This window comes from Papio anubis, chromosome 11 (genome assembly GCF_008728515.1).
Source record: "Papio anubis isolate 15944 chromosome 11, Panubis1.0, whole genome shotgun sequence".
NCBI classification, from domain to species: Eukaryota; Metazoa; Chordata; class Mammalia; order Primates; family Cercopithecidae; genus Papio; species Papio anubis.
In genome coordinates this window covers 85,088,754-85,111,001 of record NC_044986.1, presented here as the reverse complement: position 1 = coordinate 85,111,001, position 22,248 = coordinate 85,088,754, and the positions used below count along the sequence as shown (strand labels likewise).

The window sequence follows — 22,248 nt, the reverse complement described above, 5'->3', positions numbered from 1 at the left end:
TTCACCTTTGAAATGTAATAGGGAGAAACAGGAAGTACTATACGTAATTCTCCATAATCAAAAGAAAAAATATAAAGACTGGGTGAAACGGGACCTGCAAGGCAGGCCTGTAACAAAGAAAGAAAACGGGAATCAGATGGGGACATAATTTCTAAACAGGGTTTTAATGTCTGCGGTTAAGAGATGACATGCCTCAGCTCCTCTCAGAAGATCTGATCAAACATGCAGTAGGGTGTGCTAGGTGGCTTACGCAGTACTGTGCGCTAGGTCACTTTCAAAGCATGTTCAGAGATAAACAGCCAAGATTAAAAAAGAAACTCGAGACCATCTATGAAAAGAATGAGAAAAACCAGGGATGCTTAGACCAATGAAGAGACAATCTGTACAGAGGATGAAATAGTTTAAAAGGCAAAACACTACAAAAACATCCATCCATTGGGGAGTGGAATAATTTAGTTACCTACCATTTCCAGTTTTCCCATATTTAGCTTTACACTCACTCACTGAACAAATATATTCTGAGTACCTACTCTTGTCCATACTCTTCTAGGTGCTGAGAGTACTGCCCGGATAAACCTCTGCCACCCCTGCTAGAAGCCTAATCATGTGAGACATGCTTAGTCATACTCCATGCAGTTGAAGGAATCACCTTTCTTTGCAGTCACCCAGGCTTGAGAGGTAGGAGTAACTGAACTCCTCCCGAAGGAAAAACTAAGGCAACACCACCATTGCCATGGAACTGTGTTCACAGGCCATAAGAGGCACGAGCAGCTCTATCCATTGGCAGGACGCCACCAGCAAAACTGTGATGAGCAACACATCAGGTTCCCACTTGGAACAAGAATGGCTACCACAACTTCTTCCCTATCATTATCTACCTCTAACCTTTGTCTCTTGACTTTTTTTTATGCCATTCTTTCTCTCTGAAGGCTCCTTTCCTTCAACAATCCAATTTTTACCCCATCTTTAAGAGTCAGCCTAGGTCTACTCCTCCCCAAAGCCTTCCCAGCTCATTAAAGCTCACAGAAATTGTCCCTCTTTTTAGATCTCAATATATGGGCCACTATCATCATTTGACAAACGTCCACTGCTTTGTGATGTTTGATACTTAACTTTCTGTATGTCTGTTTTGTATTCAAAACACCATTGTAAGCTCCCGAAATAAGGGGCCTAATCCTGAACTTGCACGAATTTTTTTCCCTTGGTAATGAACCCAGTAACTCCAATACACAGAGGCTTGCATATATTTAGCTCTCAAAATGTGGTAAATTGTATTATCTGCAGTCAGAAAGTACTGCACTCATTATATTATATGAACTCTTTTGGACAAACACTACGAAACGTCTTTAGTCAGATACCTTCGGTTTAGGACTGCCTAGAAGTGTCCCTTACACAATTCACTCCTAGTTTATTTCCTCAACTGAAGAAATCATTCCATTAGAACAACCACAAAAGTATGAATATGCTCAATGTAAGTTTAAAAAAGTATAATTGTTTATTCTCAAAATGAGTACATGTATCTTTACAAAGCCTCCTCTTCGCAATCATTAGAAAATGCAATTAGAAACATGTTAATACTCTCTAGATATTTTCAAAGACTTTCTGCTAAACCCATTATCATCATAAAGTGACCAGTGAATACTGCCATCACTTAAAGAGGTGGGAGTGGGGTAGGGAAAAGTGATATAAATTTTATATTCAATATGATTAGAGTGTCAAAGTATAATGGGAACAATTTCATCTCTGTGCTAATGCTACAGTTTTCTGAAATGTCAGCCTGACAGAGACAAAAAGCAGAAGATGAGATCAAGCTGAATAAAATTCTTCTGAAACACTTATCTTTTTAAAACTCCTTTTGTAAATTAAATGACAGGAAATCATATAATCTAAATTCTAGAAGTCATTTTTTGATACAATTTAATAAAGTTATGAAAAAAAATCACCCTGTAGAGATATATATATCCCTTTTAAACAATGTTTTAATACAGAACAATTTAAAGTCCCTAATACTTAAAGTCTTTGATATTCACATATTCATGAATAAATCTTGATTTCATCTACACTTAAGAAACCAAAAATGTTCACTTACATTTTTGTGATTAACACATTTCATAAGAACTAGCTCTCTGTAGGCCCGCTTGGCATGAGTCTGATTCTGAAATGGTCGGCTTAGCTTCTTGATTGCAACATTTCTTTCAAGAATGGCATCATAAGCTGCGCTGTAATAAGAAATTAAAAAACACACAAAAAACTTAAAGCAAGAATCTGTAAACTGAATTCATGAAACAGTCATATAGATTTCTCACTTTCTCCAAAGACAAGTAACTGGATCACTTCCCAGTCTATGACGCTCAACATGTCTTCTGTATCTATTACAACATGTTTTTTTCGCAACTATCTCCTAAAATGCTAATGGATCCAAACAGACAGTGGACTATGACAACTGAGACCCTGCATGTTCGTTGTGTTGCCTCAAGGATCCACCTAGTACATGGTGGGCACTCAATGTACAAATGCATAATAATTATTTAGCTCCACTAGATAGCCTAAAGCCTGAATGAATTCTTAACCTTGCACTTCTATCAAGAAAAGGTAGGATAAAGAATGCATACGAGGCTGGGTGCAGCGGCTCATGCCTGTAATCCTAGCACTTTGGGAGGTCAAGGTGGGTGGATCACGAGGTCAGGAGATTGAGACCATCCTGGCCAATACGCTGAAACTCCGTCTCTACTAAAAGACAAAAAAATTAGCTGGGCGTGATGGCGCGCACCTGTAGTCCCAGCTACTTGGAGGCTAAGGCAAGGGAATCACTTAAACCCGAGAGGCAGAGGTTGCAGTGAGCCAATATCATGCCACTGCACTCCAGCCTGGGCGACAGAGCAAGACTCCACCTCAAAAAAAAAGAAAAAGAAAAAAAAAATAATAAAATAAATAAATAAATAAAGACGACGAAGGTATATACAGAGGTATGTATACAAAATATTATTTTACAATTTTTTGAAGAAGTAAAGCCCTTAAAAATGTGTTTTAGAGGAGAAACTAAAAATCAAGTTGTTTATAAACATGAATGCTAGATTTCAGGGCATGAGAAGCTGTTTTATAACTGGAAAACACAACATCATACCCATTACTCTTCATATCTTCCTCTATCCCATGACACTGCCCATATAGCAGCTTTCTCATATGACAGGTCAGAGACACTGAAGCACAAATAAGGTAAAGTATCTTTAAAGAACTTTATGACTGGAAGATCCTAAAAATTATTTGGATTCACCATTGCCTAATGTAGGGCCAGTGGTAAAGTAATTTGCCCAAGGTTAAGCCAGGAAGTTAAAAGCAAAGCTGAGACTAGAAGATCTAAGACATGAAGTCATGTTTTTCAAACTGGACCACTTAACATACTATAAAAGACTATTTCTGTTTATATGTATATAATATTTGGAAAGCCAGCTCACTGCTGATTAACAGTTTTCTTATCTGACTGAAAACTTGAATTTGTTTTGTAGCTATCTGATCATATCAAATGCCATGTAGCACTATATGTATTAAGAAACTGGTACTGCATAAATGGACACATCTATACATTCTATATATACAACTACTGCCTATATATACATACATACACACACCAAAATATACATAAATATTATAATCCTTACTTGTGAAATGCCATATTTGCAAACATGTCCTACTCAAAACAAAACAAAAACTCAGTGGGGTCATGCAAAATTATTAGATGTTTTGACTATCTTCAAATAAAGCAGGTTTTATTTTTAACAATTAAATTCATTGCTATTAATTTATCTGCCAAATCAAAAGCATATTTCAAATTCTAAAAGTTCAAAAGGGTCTGAGTGCACTCCACTATCCTGTATCCAAAAAAATTAAATTTCTAACTGTTGATTCTTCAATGTGCACAAATCAGAAGCACCTGAGGATACAAAGGCCACAATCTAGACCCAATTAATCTTACTATTTATGGTTGGGGCACAAAATAATGCTTTAAAAAAAAAGGTCTGTATTCAGTTGACTCAGCAACACACAAATGAGTTTTGAAATTTTTATGTTTAATATTTGTCTATTTCGTAAACATCTCTTATAGAAATTATCACTTTCAGCAAAAATATGAAAATAGTTATTCCTTAGGCTAAGGGCTTAAGAGGGCCTAACAAGCAATTTTTTCTTAATTTTGATACAAAAACTTCAAAGTGCACCTACCTGAGGATAAGTGAAGATACAGAAACATTAATATATTTTAAAATATTTATATGTAATATATATATTATATAATCCTCACAATTTTGTAAATTAGGTAAGAAACGGGCTCAGCAGAGTAAATTTGCCAAAAGTCATAAAGCTAGTAAATTACAGAGCTAAAACCTGAACAGAGCCAGACGCGGTGGCTCACGCCTGTAATCACAGCACTTTGGGAGGCTGAGGTGGGCAGATCACGAAGTCAGGAGATTGAGACCACGGTGAAACCCCATCTCTACTAAAAATACAAAAAATTAGCCGGGCATGGTGGCTGGCGCCTGTAGTCCCAGCTACTCAGGAGGCTGAGGCAGGAGAATGGTGTGAACCCAGGAGGCGGAGCTTGCAGTGAGCCTAGATCGTGCCACTGCACTCCAGCCAGGGCGACAGAGCAAGACTCTGTCTCCAAACAAACAAACAAAAAAGGTAACAAAAATATAATTATTCTTGAATGAGGCTTATAATTCCCCAAAACACTAGTTTATTATTATGCTAATTTAGTGATCTGCAATCAGTATCAGAACTATCCCAAAGAGTGATCTGCATTTCAGTTTATAAAGAATTATGTTGATATAGCCTAAGCCTTTTGTAGAAGTTAGCTAATAAATCAATTTTAAACATATGGATGAATTTTGAAACACATAAGTGAGATATCAGCTGACTTCATTCCCCAGTGTGGAATAAGATTTCTGAAATTCCAGGGCTTCATTATAGGGTGAAAGTGATAGTTAAATGTAGCTTATTATTAAACAGTTATCTAATGGGAATACACGTATACATGAAATTAACAAGCATGCCACTTATTCTTTCTTGATAGAGATATTTGTCTCCAATGGCTTATGACCAAATATTTAATCATAGTTTATACTTAAAGATGGCAGTTTATAGTTATATATTATGAATAACACAGGTTATTATCTCAAATCTGAAAATATGAAACCTAAAATGCTCAAGAATCCAAATTTTGGGGGCATTGACATGATGCTCAAAGGAAATGTTTCACTGAAGCATTTCTGATTTGAATTTGGAATGCTCAACCAATGCAAATATTCCAAAATCTGACACTTCTGGTCCTAAGCATTTCAGATTAGGGATACTCAACCTTTAATAATAATAATAAAGAAAAGACCATTGATCCCTGAAGCAAACAATTTACTGTGGAATAGTTTTCATTTAATTTGTTTTAATTTTTCGAGGCAAGTTAAATATTTGCCAAGGTATCTAAATTACAAGAGGAGAAAACGTAGCAGTTAATGATTCTTTGACTAATTTTTGGAAGTAAAAACTTACCATACTATTCCTTGCGCTCCTGAGCCTATAGGTTTTAAATTCTGATACCGTTTCAGGACTGTGAATGTAGAATCTCCAATCTCTACACTATAAAAATTGTTGTCACGCTTGCTTCTGCTCATGATGGCAAGCAATTAATTTAATGGCTTCATCCAAAAATTCACCAAGAAGCTGCAAGATGGAACAAAATGTGATGTTAACAAAATGAACTTGTTTTAATATTAAAATTTGAGCCCTTACTCTCTGTTTACTTACTGATAGTAACACAGACTGCTAGATCATGAAAAGAGAGGCTTCATTAAAAAACACAAGAAAAAAAATACCACAGAGCCTTGATCAGCATATGCCATATGAACGACTGATAGTTTTTTTTTAAAAGAAACATTAGGATAAATCATTCCTCCAATCTAGAAGTTACCAGCATTAATACATTAATAACTTACAAGACTAACAAAAGCAAATAATTAAAATTAAGCACGTTTTTAACGTCACTCCACAGTTTAAAATAAAATTTAAAACCAGTCTTTCTCGTGTGCTTATTATAGAGAATAAAAACCTTAATTTTTATGAGAAATTTACAAACTTTCATTCAAAACTGGTTAACAGTCTCATTTAGTACCAAGTGGAGAGAACAACAAATGGAAATAAGTTGACTAGCACATGTCACCCTTGCCTAAAACACAAAGGGTACCACAGTGCCTTCAGTCACAGATCCTCTGACCTGCCAAGGCAACCTCCTGGTGTAACACACATACTGAGACTGTAATGGGTGAAAGGATGAGAAGCAAAACAGAAACAAGAGAGAGAGAAGTAGTTAGCATATTGGGATACAAAACAAAACAATACTATTCCATCCTGCTTGAGGCATTAAAAGTACAATTCAACTTCTAACTACCATTCCTTTACAACTTGTAGGATTAAAAATCAAGACAGTCTTTTTCTACCCATGTGAATACTGGTTATTAGCAAACTTATTATCCATCCTTACTAGACAAAAGATACTATTCCAAAATGTATGCAAAGCAGCTTTAACCTACTCCTTGCCTCCTCAATAAGTCATGAAACCAGTTAGGTCTCAAGTTACTGTTTTTTGTGGTTTTAAGATAATGCTAACCCCCCAAAAATCCTAATATGACTACAATACAAAGAATTAATTCAGCAAATATTAATTGCCTGCTAGGCACTCTGCATGTCCTGGGGTCAGATCACAAACTAGGTAAGAAGGTGAGCCACTGGAGGGTGGAGACCATGAGAATGCCTTGACCTGATCCTTGGCTGCGACATATAGATTGTACTGCAGGAGAAAGGGGGAGCAAGAGTGGAATATGAACATCTGAGGGACTATTATAATGACTCAGATGAAAGAGAAACAATGAAGAGTCTTAGGTCTAAAGGAGTTAAAAATAAACAAAAACTAAACAGGCAACTCCAAACTATGTAAGCTGTAAAACCGAGGACAAATAAACTAGAAACAAATGAGGAATTAGACCTGGATACATCGTAAAAGGTCCAGAGAAACATTTCCAAAATCACTAACTGGACGAGTCATATAGTGCTCCAGAGAAGACCGAAATGACAAGACTCATAAATTCTTCCTAAGTGGACAACCCATAATAAAGAAATGAGCTTTGGTAATGATTTAAACACTGAGCTATGTTCACAGAATGCTCACATACAGGGATTGTTCACCCTAATCGTTTTCCTACCATAACCTGAATTCCCTCTTACCTACTACAGTAGTGAAATAAGGAAGAAGAGAAATGGGAAGAGTGGAAGAAGAGTGTTGGCCGTCAGGCCCTTTATTAATTATTCTACACATTTATCCTGGAAACTGGGTCAGCTGGGGGCATGGAGACACTAATAGTGATCTCTGATAATCTACAAATATGAGCACAGGCTGAGCACAAAGTTGATGGTGTTTTCACCTTCTGGAAGGTTAAACCTTCCACCCAAGCATTCAAACTACCTGCAGATTAGGATTCCTAACCTTACTTGGAGGAGTCATACGTCTCTCTCAAAAAGATTAAGATAATCAGGAGACAAAGGGGTACTCTGCGGTGCTTCACAGGAGTTGACATATTGTTATCAAAGTAGGTAAAAAAAAAAAACACTGTGTTTCAGAGTTTCTCCACTGGCTGGAAAAAAAGAAAAAGCTTGAGTAGATCCAGGAACATGCAGGCAGCACAACCGTTTACTTTTTTGCTAAGAGTAACAGCAAGGAAAAGCTCCTTTCTGTTCTCAGAACAGGGTGGCCCGGCCACAGGAGTGGGATTCACGGTGACAAGAAGTCTGAACAAAGGCTATGGCAGGCAGATAAGCATGGACAGTCACAACTCCCCAGGAGCAGGGCAGAGGCAGGCAGACAGGTTCCAAGGTTAAGCAGGCAGCCCCAGCTAAGCAGTACCCTTGGCAAAAGCCACAGCTGCCACTTACAAGAACAGAAGACAGAAAACTCTCTACTCACTTCTACTCAGTCATGCAATATTCAAACCTGATTTAAGCACCATGCTATGTACTGTTAACAAGATAGTAATCAGCATCTGGTTCCTCACAGTGCTGCAGCTAGGACAGAAAAAGAGACCTTAAGCTGATGGCTACCTGCCTGACTGAAACTACAGCTGTGGTAAGGACAATGAAGGAAAGCGGCAGGATGTCAAAGCAGCTTGTGCCAGTCTGGGCTCAGGAACAGATACTCCTGACAACATGACATCTAAGCAAGATCTGAACACTGAAGATGAGTCAACCAGACAGGGAGAGGAGAGAGCTTTCTAGGCAGAAAAAACAAAACACATGCAAAGGACTATAAAAATTGTACCAACTGTACAATTTGATGAGTTTTGATTAACCGTACAATTACATAACCACCATCAGGAAAATCATGATATAAAACATTTCCATTACCTCAATACATTCCCTATATGGTCAGTCTCCACTCTCTACCCCTTTCCCCCCCAACTCCTAGCAACCACTGAATTGGTTATCGTGCCTTTTCTAGATCTTCATATAAATGAAATCACACAGCATGTAATTTTTGTTTGGTTTCTTTCATTTGCTCTAATGATTTAGAGATTCATCCATGTTGGAGTCCTTTTACTAGGAAATAAACTTCATTGTGTGGATGTACCACTTGGACATTTCAACTGTTTACAGTTTTGGAGTTATTATAAATGATGCCAGTATGAATTTCACACTTTTTCTTCATTCATCTTGGGTTAAATATTTAGGAGTGAAATTGCTGAGCCCTATGTTTTTAAGAAATTGTCACACTGTCTTCCAAAGAAGCCATATCATTTTTCATTTGCACCAGTAAGATGTGAGAGTTTCAGTTGCTCCACATTCTTCGGATTGCCATTTAATTTTATCTATACTAGTGGGTGTACAGTGGTATTTCAAGGTGGTTCACATTTGCATTTCCTAATAACTAATGAAGGTGAGCACCTTTTCATGGGTTTATATGCCATTTGTGTAATTATTTTTGGTGAAATAGCTATTTAGTTCTTTTCCCTATTATAAAAATACGGCTGTCTTCTTATGAGTTTTAAGACTTACTTACACATTGTAGATACACATCCTTTGTCAGATGTTTTGCAACTATTTTTTCCCAGTCTGTGGCTTGCCTTTCCATTTTCTTAACGGTGTCTTTTTATTTTGAAATAATTTTAGACTCACACAGAAGTTACAAAAATATTACAGTTTCTGGGTATCTTTCACCCAGCAACAACATTTGACAAACCATAGTACAACTATCAAAATGAGGAAACTAACACTATTAAACTAGAAATTTTCCTCAGATTTACCAGTTTTTACATGCCCTGTATGTGTATAGTTCTACATAAATTTATCACATACTTTATATTAGTATAACCTCCACTACAATCAGAATACTGAACTATTCCAGCCTGGTACGGTGGCTCACTCCTGTAATCCTAGCACTTTGGGAGACTGAGGAGGGCAGATCACATGAGGTCAGGAGTTCACGACCAGCCTGGCCAACATGGTGAAACCCTGTCTCTACTAAAAACACAAAAATTAGCTAGGTGTGGTGGCACATGCCTGTAGTTCCAGCTACTTGGGAGGCTGAGGCAGGAGAATCGCTTGAGCCCTAGAGACGAAGGTTTCAGTGAGCCGAGATTGTACTATTACACTTCAGCCTGGGTGACAGAATGAGACTCTGTCTCAAAAAAAGAAAAAGAGAATACTGAATGATTCCATCACCTCAAAGAAACATCTTCATGCCATCCCTTTATAATCATAGACTCCTCCCAACTTTACCCGTGGCAACTACTAATCTGTTCTTTGTCACTGTAATTTTTTCATTTAGAAAGTGTTATAGGTTGGTAGTAGTGGCTCCTATCTGTAATCCTGGCACTTTGGAAGGCCAAGGCAGAAGGACTGCTTGAGCCCAGGAGTTCAAGACCAGACTAGGCAACACAGAGAGACCCCATCTCTATAAAAAATGTAAAAAAAATAAAAAATCTGCCAGGGTAGTAGTGCACACCTATAGTCCTAGCTATTTGGGAGGTTGAGGCAGAAGGATCACTTCAATCCAGGAGCCAGAGGCTGCAGTGAGCTATGATAGCACCACTGCATGCTATCCTGGGCAACAGAGTGAGACTGTCTCCAAAAAAAAAAAAGTTATACAAATTAAACTCACCATAAGTAATCTATTAAATCTTTTGAAACTGGCTTTTTTTCACTTACTATAATGCTCTTGAGATTCTCTAAGGTGCTGGTATATCAATAGTTTGTTCTTTTTCTTACTGAATATTATTCATTGTATGAAATGTATGACAATTTATCTATTCACCTCTTGATGGCTATGACAAAGCTGTTAAAAGGCTTTGTGTACACATTTTGTGTGAATATAAGTTTTCAATTCTTTAGGGTAAATATCGAGGAGTAAGATATGGTAACTCCATGTTTAATTTTACAAGAAACCGGCAAACTGTTTTCCAGAATGCTGTATCATTTTGCACTTCCACCAGCAATGTGTGAAAGATCTAGTTCCTCCACATTCTAACTCACTCTTGGTTTTGCCAGTACTTTTTATTTTAGCCATTCTAGTAGGTGTGTCATATCTCATCATGGCTTTAAATTCACATTTTCCTAGTAGCTAATCATGTTGAGCATCTTTTCATGTGCTTCTTTGTCATCTGTATATGCTCTTTGGTGAAGTGTCTGTTCAGTGTTTCACTCATTTTCTAATTGGATTGTTTTATTCCTACTGTTGAGTTTAGAGACTTTTAAAATATGTTCTGGATACACATTCTTTATCAGACATGCAATTTCCAAATATTTTCTTCCAGTCTGTGGCTTGTCTTTTTATGCTCTTAACAGTGTCTTTCACAGAGTAAAAGTTTTTAATTTTGATGAAGCCCAAGTTATTATTTTTTTTCTCCTTTATGGATTCTGGTTTTGGCGCAAGAAATTTTTACCTGGCCCTAGATCAGAAAGATTTTCGCCTTCATTTTCTTATAAAAGTTTTATAGTTCACACTTTACATTTAGATTTATGATAACTGCTGTATAAGAGTTTTAAGTCAAAGTTTATTTATTTGGTTATCTAATTATTCTATTTGTTGCAAAAAGCATCATTTCTCCCCAATTAATTGCTTTTGCATCTTTGTCAAACTTCACTTGGCTCTACTTGTACGGGTCTATTTCTGGACTTTTAATTCTGTTTCACTGATCTATCTTTTGGTCAATACCACAGTGTCTTGAGTATAATGCTATATGTTAAGTCTTAGAATCAAGTAGTGTGATTTTTTTTTCAGCTCTATTCTTCTTACTCAAAATTGTTTCCAGTTACTTCATAATTCTATATACATTTTAGAATAAATTTGTCCATGTCTACAAAAAATAATGCTAAGATTTTGATGGGAGCCGTGTTAACAGTGACTTTTGAAGATCAAAAGTTTTTAACTTGGATGATGTACAACTGATTTATTTTTTCTTTTACAGTTTGGTTCTGTATGTCTAAGAAATCATTGCCCACTTAAAGGTTAAGAGTCATTGTTTTGCATACAGATGTCCAATTGTCCAAAAACCATTTGTTAAAAAGATTACCAGTTTCCTCCACTGAATTGCCTTGGCATTTTTGCTGAAAATCAGATAAACATTTTTGTGTGTGGGCCTATTTCTGAACTATTTTCTATAACACTAATAATGTTTATGCTTAGGCCAATACCACACTGTCTTGAGTAATGCACCTTTCCAGTAAGTGTGAAAATCAGGCAATTTAAGTCATTAAACTTTGTTCTTCTTAAAAATTGTCAGCTATTCTAGGTCATTTGCATTTTTATATAAATATCAGAATTAAGCTTGTCAGTCTTTACAAAAAAGGCCTGCAAAGATACTGGCTGGAATTGCATTTATGGTATACATCAATTTGGGGAGAAATGGCATTATAGCAATTTTGAGTTTTTTGATTCATGGACACGACCCTTGTTTCCACAGGCCTGTATAATTTCTAACATACAAGCTTTACATAATTTTGATTAACTTCTCCATAGCATTAAGATTTTGAATGCTAATATTTTTTTAAATTTGTTTTTATTTAAATTTCCAATTACCCATTGCTAGTATGTAGAAATGCAATTAATTTTTGTATAATGACTTTGTAATAGGCTCACTTATTAGTCTTAGTAGGCTTTTTTTGGGTATTGGGATTTTCTATATACACAAGCAATTTTATTTCTTCATTTCCAACTTGAATGCCTTTGAATTCTTTTTCTTGCTTCACTCCCTAACTGTAATTTCCATACAATGCTGAATAGAAGTGGTGCCTGTTCATGATCTTAGAGAGAAAGCATTCAGTCTTTCATCACTAAGCATGATATATATATTATAGGATTTTACTAGTTGTCCTTTAACAGACAGGTTGAGAAAGTTCCCTTTAAATCCTAGTTTGAGAGTTTTTATCATTAATGGGTACTAATTCTGTTAAATGACTTTTCTGAATATACTGAAATAATCATATACTTTTTCTTCCTTAGTTGGTTCATATGGCGAATTACACTGATTGATTTTCAAATGTTAAACCACCCTTGCATTCATGGAATGAATCCCATTTGGTCATAAAATACTATCCTTTTTATATATTGATTCAGCTGGCTAAAATTTCATTGAAGATTTTTCCATCTATTTTTATAAGGAATACTGGACTGTAGTTTTCTTTCATATTAGAGTAATGCTGACATAAAATGAGTTAAGAAGTGTTCCCTCTTCTTTTATTTTCGGAAAGAGTGTATGGAACTGATACTCATCTTTAAATGTTTCATAGACTATCTCAGTGAAGTCTTCTATGACGAGTTGTTTTCTTTTTGAGGGAATGTTTTAATTATAAGTCTATATTCTTAAATATAGGGCTGTTTAGTAACTATTTCTTCTTAAACAGGCTTTGGTAGTTTTGTGTTTTTCAAGGAAATTGCTCATTTAATAATTTAAGTTATCCAATTTAATGTCTACAGAATCTATACTCATCTCTCCTCTTTCATTCATATTAATCTCATTTGTGTCTTCTCTTTTTTCTAATCAGTCTGGCTAGAATTTTATCACTATTAGTGACCTTTTCAAAAAATAAGATTTTAATTTCTCTTACTTTTCTCTAATGTTTTACACTTTCATATTTCAATGCTTCATTTCCTTCTCATTGCTTGTTTTGGAGCTATTCTTTCTTCTAGTTTCTTAAAATGCAATTTTAAAGTACTGAGTTGAGAACTGCTTTTTATAAGGATTTAAGCCTTCATCCAACAACTTCATAACCATATTCAATAATGATAAAAGCAAACACTTAAAAAAAAACTTACTTTACGTGAGGTCCTGTTTCAAGTGCTTTGTAAGTACTATTTTAATACTGAAAACAACCCTAGGAGGATTTTCTATTTGTTTACAGCTAGAGGGTAAATCTAGTCCATGGTATTACATCCCATATTCACATTTTGTCTGATGTTTCCTTATGTTAAGAAAGGAACTACAGTTTTTCCATCTTACAGATTATGAAACTGAATCTTAGAATGATTAATTGCCTATGGTTACAATGTAAGGGGTAGAGAATTTGAGTCCTTCGAAAATATACTAGTCCAAAAAAAAAAAAAATCTTGAAGATACAGAGAATATAGAGGAAGAGAAATTATAAGTCTTAAACCTGTTGAGTCTGAGAAAACTTTAAGACATTCAAATGGAAAAATCAACTTGGTATCTAGATATAGAACTGGACCTCAGATGAGTAGTCTGGGTGAAAGATAAATGTAGGAATTGTCATTGTTACTGAAGCAATGAGAGACAAGTTATTCAAGAGTAGTGATTAAGTAAAAAGAGACCTAAGATTCAGCTTTATAAAAACCACATTTAATGAGCAATTGGAGAAAGATAAGCTGACAAGGAAGCCACAGAAGATGTAGCCAGAGACCTAGACAGAAAACAAGAACACACTGGAGAAGCCAAAGGATGAGAGTGTTTTGAAGAACAAAATGGCTAACAGCACTGATTGTTACAGAGGTGTCAAATAAGCCATCACAGTAGAAGCTAGATTAAAATGAGCTGACGTGTAACTGGGAAATGTATAAGGACACTGGATATAGCTACTTCTTTAGAGAAGTTTAGCAAAGAAGACCAAAGATGAAATAGATAAGGAAGAGTAAATGGTCAAGAGAGGATAATCAGATTATACATTATGTGTGATATAGCATAGTATAACACATATAACATAGAGACAACCTGAACATGTTTATATGCTAATGAAAAGGATCCAATAAAGAGAGGAAGAGTGAGAATGGGGGAGTAAGAAAGAAAATAGGTTTCTCAGATAGCATGTTATTTCCAAAAAGGAAGAATGGGATCCAGAGCACATGTGTGGCCATACGGATGGAGATACTAGTGTGTCACTGCCATAAAAAAAGTACCATCAAGAGACTGAGACAGAAAGTGCAATTTCCAAGTGTGACATTATATATCTATTACATATTAGATAACAATAACATATATATAATTCTATGTATTGTATATATAGAGAACATGTATAATAGGTTTTCATCCACAGCTTTTGGCTCCTAACTCCCATATACCTTGTTACACTCTTTTGCTATGATGTTGGGGTGCTTTAGGCCTCAGAAAACAGAATCTCTCTCTCTTGATTTTCCCATCCTCCTTTCACCAGCTCAAGCCAAGACTTTAATCTTCCCCTGCCTTTCTGACTGCAGGTCATAAGACTCTTAATTTCAGAAGGGGGCCTGTCCCATACCCCTGAGAAAGGAATGCTGCACAGAAAGGCTAAGAAGAATCTGAACAGACAGGCTTGTGGGTTTCTCCACTCGGCCTGTTAGTATTAGATTATATCCTTTTTGTTCAATCCCATTTCCACATGGTTGTCGATCGTGCCTATCTAATAAATCTCCATGAAAGGCTCAAGAGGACAGGGTTCAGAGAATTTCTGGATAGCTGAACATGTGGGGGTTTCTGGAAGATGGCGTGCCCTGGGAAGGCTTGGAAGCTCTGTGTTCCTTCCCTCATACCTTACGCTATGCATCTCATTACCTGCATCCTTTGTAATATTCTTTATAATAAACTGGTAAAGGTGTTTCCCTGAGTTTTGTAAAGCTGCTCTAGCAAATTAATCTAATCCAAAGAGAGGGGCATGGGAATCTCAACTTGGAGCCAGTCAGTGAGAAGTTCCAGACTTGAGACTGGTATCTGGAGGTGGTGGGAGAGGACTGGGCCCTCAACCTGTGGGATCTCATGCTATCTCCACGTAACTAGTGTCAGAATGGAATTGGAAGACACTTAGCAGGTGTCCGCTGCAAAAGTGATCACTTGCTTGGTGTGTGGGGAACTCCCCCTACCCAAAATTTGGTCACATAAGTCTTCTGTGATTATTGTGTTAAGAGAACAGAAAAAAAGCACTTTGAGTTTGAGTTTTTCCACATTCACCAAGATAAGGGCATTAAGGATACTGGTGAGATTTATGGAGGATGCATTTGATATACTGATCTCTCCATCATGAAGCTTGAACGGCAAGAGTATGTGTGAGAAGGAAATGGCATGGTTTCTGATGACTCATTTCCCCACTCAGGAAGGCTTCTGCGATTAAAAACAAAGGAATCTTGTTATAGAATTTAGACGTAACTGATTAAAACATATGAAAAAATATTGGCATTATTATCCTAGTTAATAAATGGAATAATCTGAGGCTCAAAAGAATTAATGTGCAACCAAAAGTACGGAAATACTGAGGTTCAGCTTTAACTTTCAAATTTCACCTGTCACTACTCCTACAGCAAGAAGACTACAACCATGTCAATATAGCTAAACCACCATCCCCCAAACTTTGATGTATCATTTGTTCATTTCCCTTTCCCTTTCATGAAATATTTTAACACTCTTTTCTATCTATACAAATTTTGTCTAAGACTAGCTTAAATTTGATCTTCACAAGCCTTTTCCATTCAAACCAGCTCTAACCTAAATTCTCATCTAAACTACTTTGCTGTATATTTACTTATGCAGATTGTATTATCAGACTGTGGTCTTTCTGAGGACAACGGCTGCATCTCCTACATTTTCAGATTTCCAAAACACTTAGGCTCTTCACAGAGTTAGAACAAATAACTGCTAAAAAACCAAAATTTAAATCTTTTTAAAATAACAAATTACTTAATACATTGTTTCATGTATTTTTACCAGTGTTTCTTTTATTAGTAAAGGGGGGGCTGCTATATTAGGTTTTTATGACTCAAGGTTTATTTCTGTGATATCTTTATATACCAGGCGGACCACCCATCCATAAAATGGCTAGCTTGTCAAGCTTGAACATAGAAACACATAGGTTAAACTAGTTACATAAAACATACTTAAGCAGAAAAGAATAAGTTCAATGCAACCATACAGCCAGACTCCAGAGACCCTGGAAAATAATTCAGGTAACACAACAAGGTTCGGAATTTAAGACAGCTCTAATCATCAGGCATTCCTGACAATAAGTCACTGAGGTAACTTAGAGCCTATCTATTTTTACTTAACCTGGTTCTGTGGCTACCAATAGACCTATCTATGACAGTTAATTTTATGCATCAACTTGCCTAGGACACAGGGTGCTCCTATATTTGGACAAACATTATTCTGGGTGTTTCTGTGAGGATGTTTTGCATAACTTTAACATTTATATAAATAAACAGACTGAGTAAAGCTGACTGCCCTCTGTGATGTGGGAGGGCCTCATCCAATCAGTCGAAGGCTTGAATAAAACAAAAAGGCTGACCCTTTTGAGAATAAGTGGGAACTCTTCCTGCCTACCTTGAGCTTGGACACTGGTATTTTCCTGCCTTTAAACTCAAACTGAAACATCAGCTGTTCCTAGATCTTGAGCCTCTTGGCCTTTGGATTGCAACTACATTCGGTGTTCTGGTTCTCAGGCCTTTGGACTCAAACTGGTGCTACACCATCAGCTCTCCAGGGTCTTCAGCTTGCAAACTGCAGATCCTGGGACCTATGAACCTCCATACCCACATGAACTAATTCCGTGTAATAAATATCTTAATATAGCTCTTCGGAGATGCCTTACTTGACTAGCCTATCTAAATTCCCCTTTAAGCACACTCTCTCCCCTCAACCTGCTTCATTTTTCTTCATATCACTGACCATTGCTGACATTCTAATACATGCTTACTATCTGTCCCACTCAAACCCAAGTTCTATGAAAGCATGAATTTTGGTCTGGTCATGAATAAATCACAAGTGCATTGAGTACTACCTGGCTAACAACAGACATTCAAAAAATGAATGAGCCAATGAACAAGTGAACAAACTGTTATTTTAAATTCCCATTATGAATTGCCTGTCATTCTCCTCTCAGGGAGTAGTTTACAGGAGAGAAAGAGAAAGATGATTAATCTTATTATTGTTATTTATGCAGTTTTCATACCAGGCCACTTCATAAGCCATTAGCCTTGGGCCAGAGGCCTGCCCTGGTCTAATCAGTTATGGACAAAGTGGCAGAACCACGTTACAGGATTCGCTGAGTAACCGCTTCTTCCATAGGCAGATAATAACCTCTAAGGTGAGGGCTCATAGTGAGCACTATGAGGTTAGCTCTAAATAATAAAATCTCACGACTTTCAGAATATAGTAAGAATTTCTTGGCCTCAACCCTAACTCACATCATTTCCCTAAAAGAGTAATAAGCTTAAATTTAACCTCACTCCTTATTAGCCCTCAATTGGCCTTCAGATCAGATCTCAGTTGCCACTACGCAAATGCATCTATTTCAGTTCTAGGTATTCTCAAAGTTCATTTTTCAACTATATTTTAAGTAATTAATATAGAAATACCACTATGTCCTGCACTAAAAAGGCCTATTTCAACAACAGACTTGTCTACAATTTAACCAAAAGTAGTAGAAACAATATGTGAAATATAGGGTGTATCCTAGGGTAATCTCCCCTTCCTCCTTTCCCCAAAATAAACTATGGCTGACTAGCCATTTATGTCTCTCAGGACATACGCTTTTCTTCTTTCCTTAGGAGACTGCCTACTGAGTGGTGTGAATGCAGTGCCCAATCTTGGACTTTGTGGTTCCTCCTCTATACTAAGGTAGTAGAGCCATATGAAGAGTAAGCCAGCCCTGGTCTGAGCGTGTACTACAGGGCCCAGGCTGAGACAGCCTACGTTTCTGTTTTACTGCTGACACTAGCAATAAATGAAGAACACTAGAATTTTACTCCCATTCTCACCTGGGGCATATTATTAAAGAGAAATTATTTTGTAATCTCACAATCGAGATTATATACTGAAGAGACAGATAAGAGTGTGAGATATCTTCTTAAACCTGGGGGGAACATGCTAGAACAGAAAAAGCTCTAGAAAGAGAATGTCTCATTGATAAGGTTCCAGTTAATTGTCCCATTTTTATCCTCTTGAAGGGGTTTTTACATTGATTCCCACAGCAACCACAAACCTACAGGGGCATACTACTTCCCTCTCTTTCCACTTTAGTTGAATGAAGGACTTGATACCAAATCTCTTCCTTTGCCTCCTTTAATAGAGATGAGAAGGGAGACTCTTAAAAGTGATGTTACTAAAATACCAAAGCAAAAGAAAAGGGAAATAATGAAAACTACAATAAAACAAAGTTTTATCATAAACCTACTTAATGGCTAACCTTAGAATTTAACCAACTGATTTCAGAAGCTATCTCACAGAAAGGTGAGGCTAACAAGCTCCTGAAATTCTCATAACAAATACACTGTTAGTAAGAATTAAGATTCTAGAAGTTTATTATTAAAACAAAATGAAGTAAAGCGGGCAGGCAAAAAGGAACATTTTAGAATTCCCTACCTATACCATCTTTAAAGCTGAATGAATATACAACACCTGTATACTTTCTTTTGCCTTTCAGTCTAGCCTAGTAACTCTCCAATTTAAATGTGCATAAGAATTAATGCTCAAGAATGTATACATACACAAAAGATTTCATATTGGCTTTCATGAGTTAAGGAACTTTCAAGGGTGATTCTGACTTTGGCTTTACACACTAACTTTATACTCGAGCCCAGAGTGCACAAAATTCCACTTTCTTCCAAATAGTCCACAAAACTAACATAGTCAAAATTACCCCTAACATCTCCTTAAATTATAACATTTAGTAGAATAACATTCAGGGCCATGATTTTATTTAAACTATTTACACTATATATGACATGCTCACCCGATGGGAGACACGTACAAACTAAGAGAGAATAGCAGATTCTCATCTGCAAGGGCATAAGCTTCCTAGGATGGGCAGAATTGTCTGTATTATTGAAACTGTCATTTTATCTGTCAAGACATATACAGTTGGATATTCAAAAGTTAAACTCATGTATAATAAAATGTCACTACCATAAGCATTTTAAAAATGAGACTTCCAGGAAGTGGTTATAATCTTATAAAAATATACAATCTTATAAAATCTTATACAATTTTATAAAAATTAATCTGAGCTCTTTCCAGATGATTCCCCACTATATTTAAGATTCTTCTTTCTCCTTCTCCCTTTTCTGTAATACTCTCTTATAAAGAAGAGGTTATAGTTCTACTCCCACAGATCCTCTGTAATAAAGTAGAGGGCAAATCCTTTGAGCATCAGTATAACTAGCACGTTTCTTTAGTTGCCCATGAGTCCAGAAAAAAATTATTACAGCCAAGAGACAACTTTGTTTGCCCTGGCCACTTCACTGTTCTTTCTAGCAGGTATACTAATCATACCTAGTTTGCCCTCTCTTCTAGGAGAATCTAATCCCCACCCACAAAGGGGAGGAGGAGGCCTGGTTTATACTTCTGCAATTGGGTTTTTAAAGACCTATTCACAAAATAGATTTAATTCTTAATTGAGCTTATTTGAGTAGGTTTACTGCATTCTAACCACAAAATGATGCTAAGACAGAAATTGTCTCAACAAAAAACTGTACCTTAACAATTTCTACATTTTCAGGAGGGTGTATTTAGCTAAAGAGCGCCAGACACATGAAATCAGTAAGCTAATTCAGAACTTGTTTCCAAGTTATTCAGACATTCAAGTTATTTATTAAAAATCTCAGGACTTTATAGCCGTATCCTTGGCAGTAAAGTAAGTACATGTTTTTGACTACTTTAAAAAACACATATTTCAATAGAGAGGAGGTCTTGCTACGTTGCCCACTGGCCTTGAACTCCTTGGTCTCAAGCAATCATCCTGCCTTGGCCTCCCAATGTAATGGGATTACAGATGTGAGCCACTGTGCCTGGCCATTTTTGGCTACTTTTAAAACAGTAACAAATATAAGTAACAGAAATGATATCGGTATGGTATTACCATAACACTTCAGTTAGCTTGTATCCAAGATTCTAAAATTACTTTGTACTCAAAATGGTAAGCATCTCAAAACATTCCAAAGTTAGCTTCTGGGCTTGCTCAGCTGCATGTAGATTATTAGTGTCAGTAAAGCAATGTCAATTTTCACAAGGACATTCAGCTGAATAAATAGGTCATCTATTTTGTAAGAATATACTATTTTCCAAGGTATTCAAAAGATATTTTAATTTTAAATCTAAGAAAAATTGATACCCATAAATTTCCATAAAATTTTATGAGTTTTTACATAAGAAAGAAAGCTGAGCTTTAAAGGCACCTTTGTACAGTGTACTACTTGGGTTAAATCTTTGCCTGTCCAAAAAAATTGGTTACACCCTGAAAAAACTCATTCCTTGAGAAGATTCAAATGCTTGACATTTTCTTCTAACTTTTGCCAAATCTTTTACTAATAAGACTCCCAGGCTCATAAGAGAAGAAAATGCTGATCACATTCAACCACCACTAAACAATTCCTAAAACTGCAAATTAAGAATAGCAAATGAAAAGTGTTCCAGATGCATTTCACAGAGAATTTTTTTCATATTAGTTGATACCACATATAATTATTGCTAGTTTATCCTGCTAGCAACGTTAATTATGATCAGATTTTTTTTAATGCTAGGTAGTTTTGAGAAAAAAAGATTCCATGGCAAATGGCTTTCTGTAATTAAATGTGTCTGCCCCCAGTAGAAAAAAAATTATATCACTGAATTTTAGAGTACATTACAAATGATCTCAAAATCTAAAAGCTCAGCAAGACGGGGCAAAAACCATTTCCATTTGATTATGATAACCAAATATGACAAATCTAAGCTGAAGACTTGCAAGACAAGTAAAAAGTTTAATTGTCCAGCTAACGAACCTGTATCAATCTCCAGAAATAGCTTGAATTTTATGCTTCAAGTTGTCCTTCACATGATAAGGCCTAAAGCCTGGCCAACAACAACAAAAAAACAACAAACTCATTTTTTACTACCAACAAAGTAACAACAACGACCAGAAACTAAAAACAAACATTTTTTTTTTTTTTTTCTGTATAAATCTGTGGCAGACACTAAGTATTTCTCGTCTAATCATCTCTTCCTCTACAAAGGGATTTAAGATTTTCTGGAGTGGTTCAATATCCTACATATGCGAAAAGTTGCTGAAACCATTTGAAGGCAATTTAAACATAACATGACTGCCCGACACGCTAGGCAGCAAAAGTGATAAAAATGGCTTGGTTTTTAATGGTTTGGGTTTTTTGATTCATGAACGTCACCAATGTTAACTAAACATGAGGGTTATGAAAATTTAAAAAAAGAAGTTTTTGCTCTATGGAATTTGAGTTCCTTCAAATTATCAGGCCCAGAGAGGTATTTAAAATGTACAGTAGTCATGTCTCACTCCCCCTTGAACTAAATAATTACCTCTTGAAGCCACATGCTATGCAAGCTCTAGACTAACTGACCCCAAATAGTCATAAAATGCCATACACAGCATAGTTCAAAAATGTATAGACAATAAATAACCAACGTTATTTCTGTAAACCAACAAGAATTTCTGATGAATAACTTTTTGTAATCAATCCCTTTCCTGATTCATCTTTTTTTTCTCTAAAAATATGAGCCTCTCTTCTGTTCTCTAGAGCACTCCCCAAGGCCACTTGGAAGTATGTCCTAGTCTGCAGTCCTCAACCTTGGCCCAAATAAATTATCTATATTAACTATGCCTCAGTTTCTTCCTTTTAGGTTGACATTTCTGGCACTGTGAGCAGGATTCAAAGTAACCCACCCTTAGCCATTCCTGGACTTGGCACCTGGCCAACTGTGAACCTCTCATGTTCTTCCAATTCCAAGATAAATT

The 22,248-nt window shown here is 36.2% G+C and overlaps 1 protein-coding gene across 15 annotated transcripts in view; it reads right to left on the bottom strand.

Moving 5' to 3' along the window:
* The window catches only part of MAPK8 (mitogen-activated protein kinase 8), a 135,791-nt gene that overhangs the window by 32,213 nt on the left and 81,330 nt on the right, over positions 1-22,248 (bottom strand). For all 15 annotated transcript variants that reach the window (XM_021943290.2, XM_021943284.2, XM_021943287.2 and 12 more), the window contains 2 exons: positions 5,542-5,712; positions 2,090-2,219 (listed from right to left, as the gene is read on the bottom strand). In XM_021943290.2, the coding sequence (XP_021798982.1) occupies positions 2,090-2,219; positions 5,542-5,663 (252 nt within the window). In that variant the 5' untranslated portion in view covers positions 5,664-5,712. The remainder of the gene's footprint in view (positions 1-2,089; positions 2,220-5,541; positions 5,713-22,248) is intronic.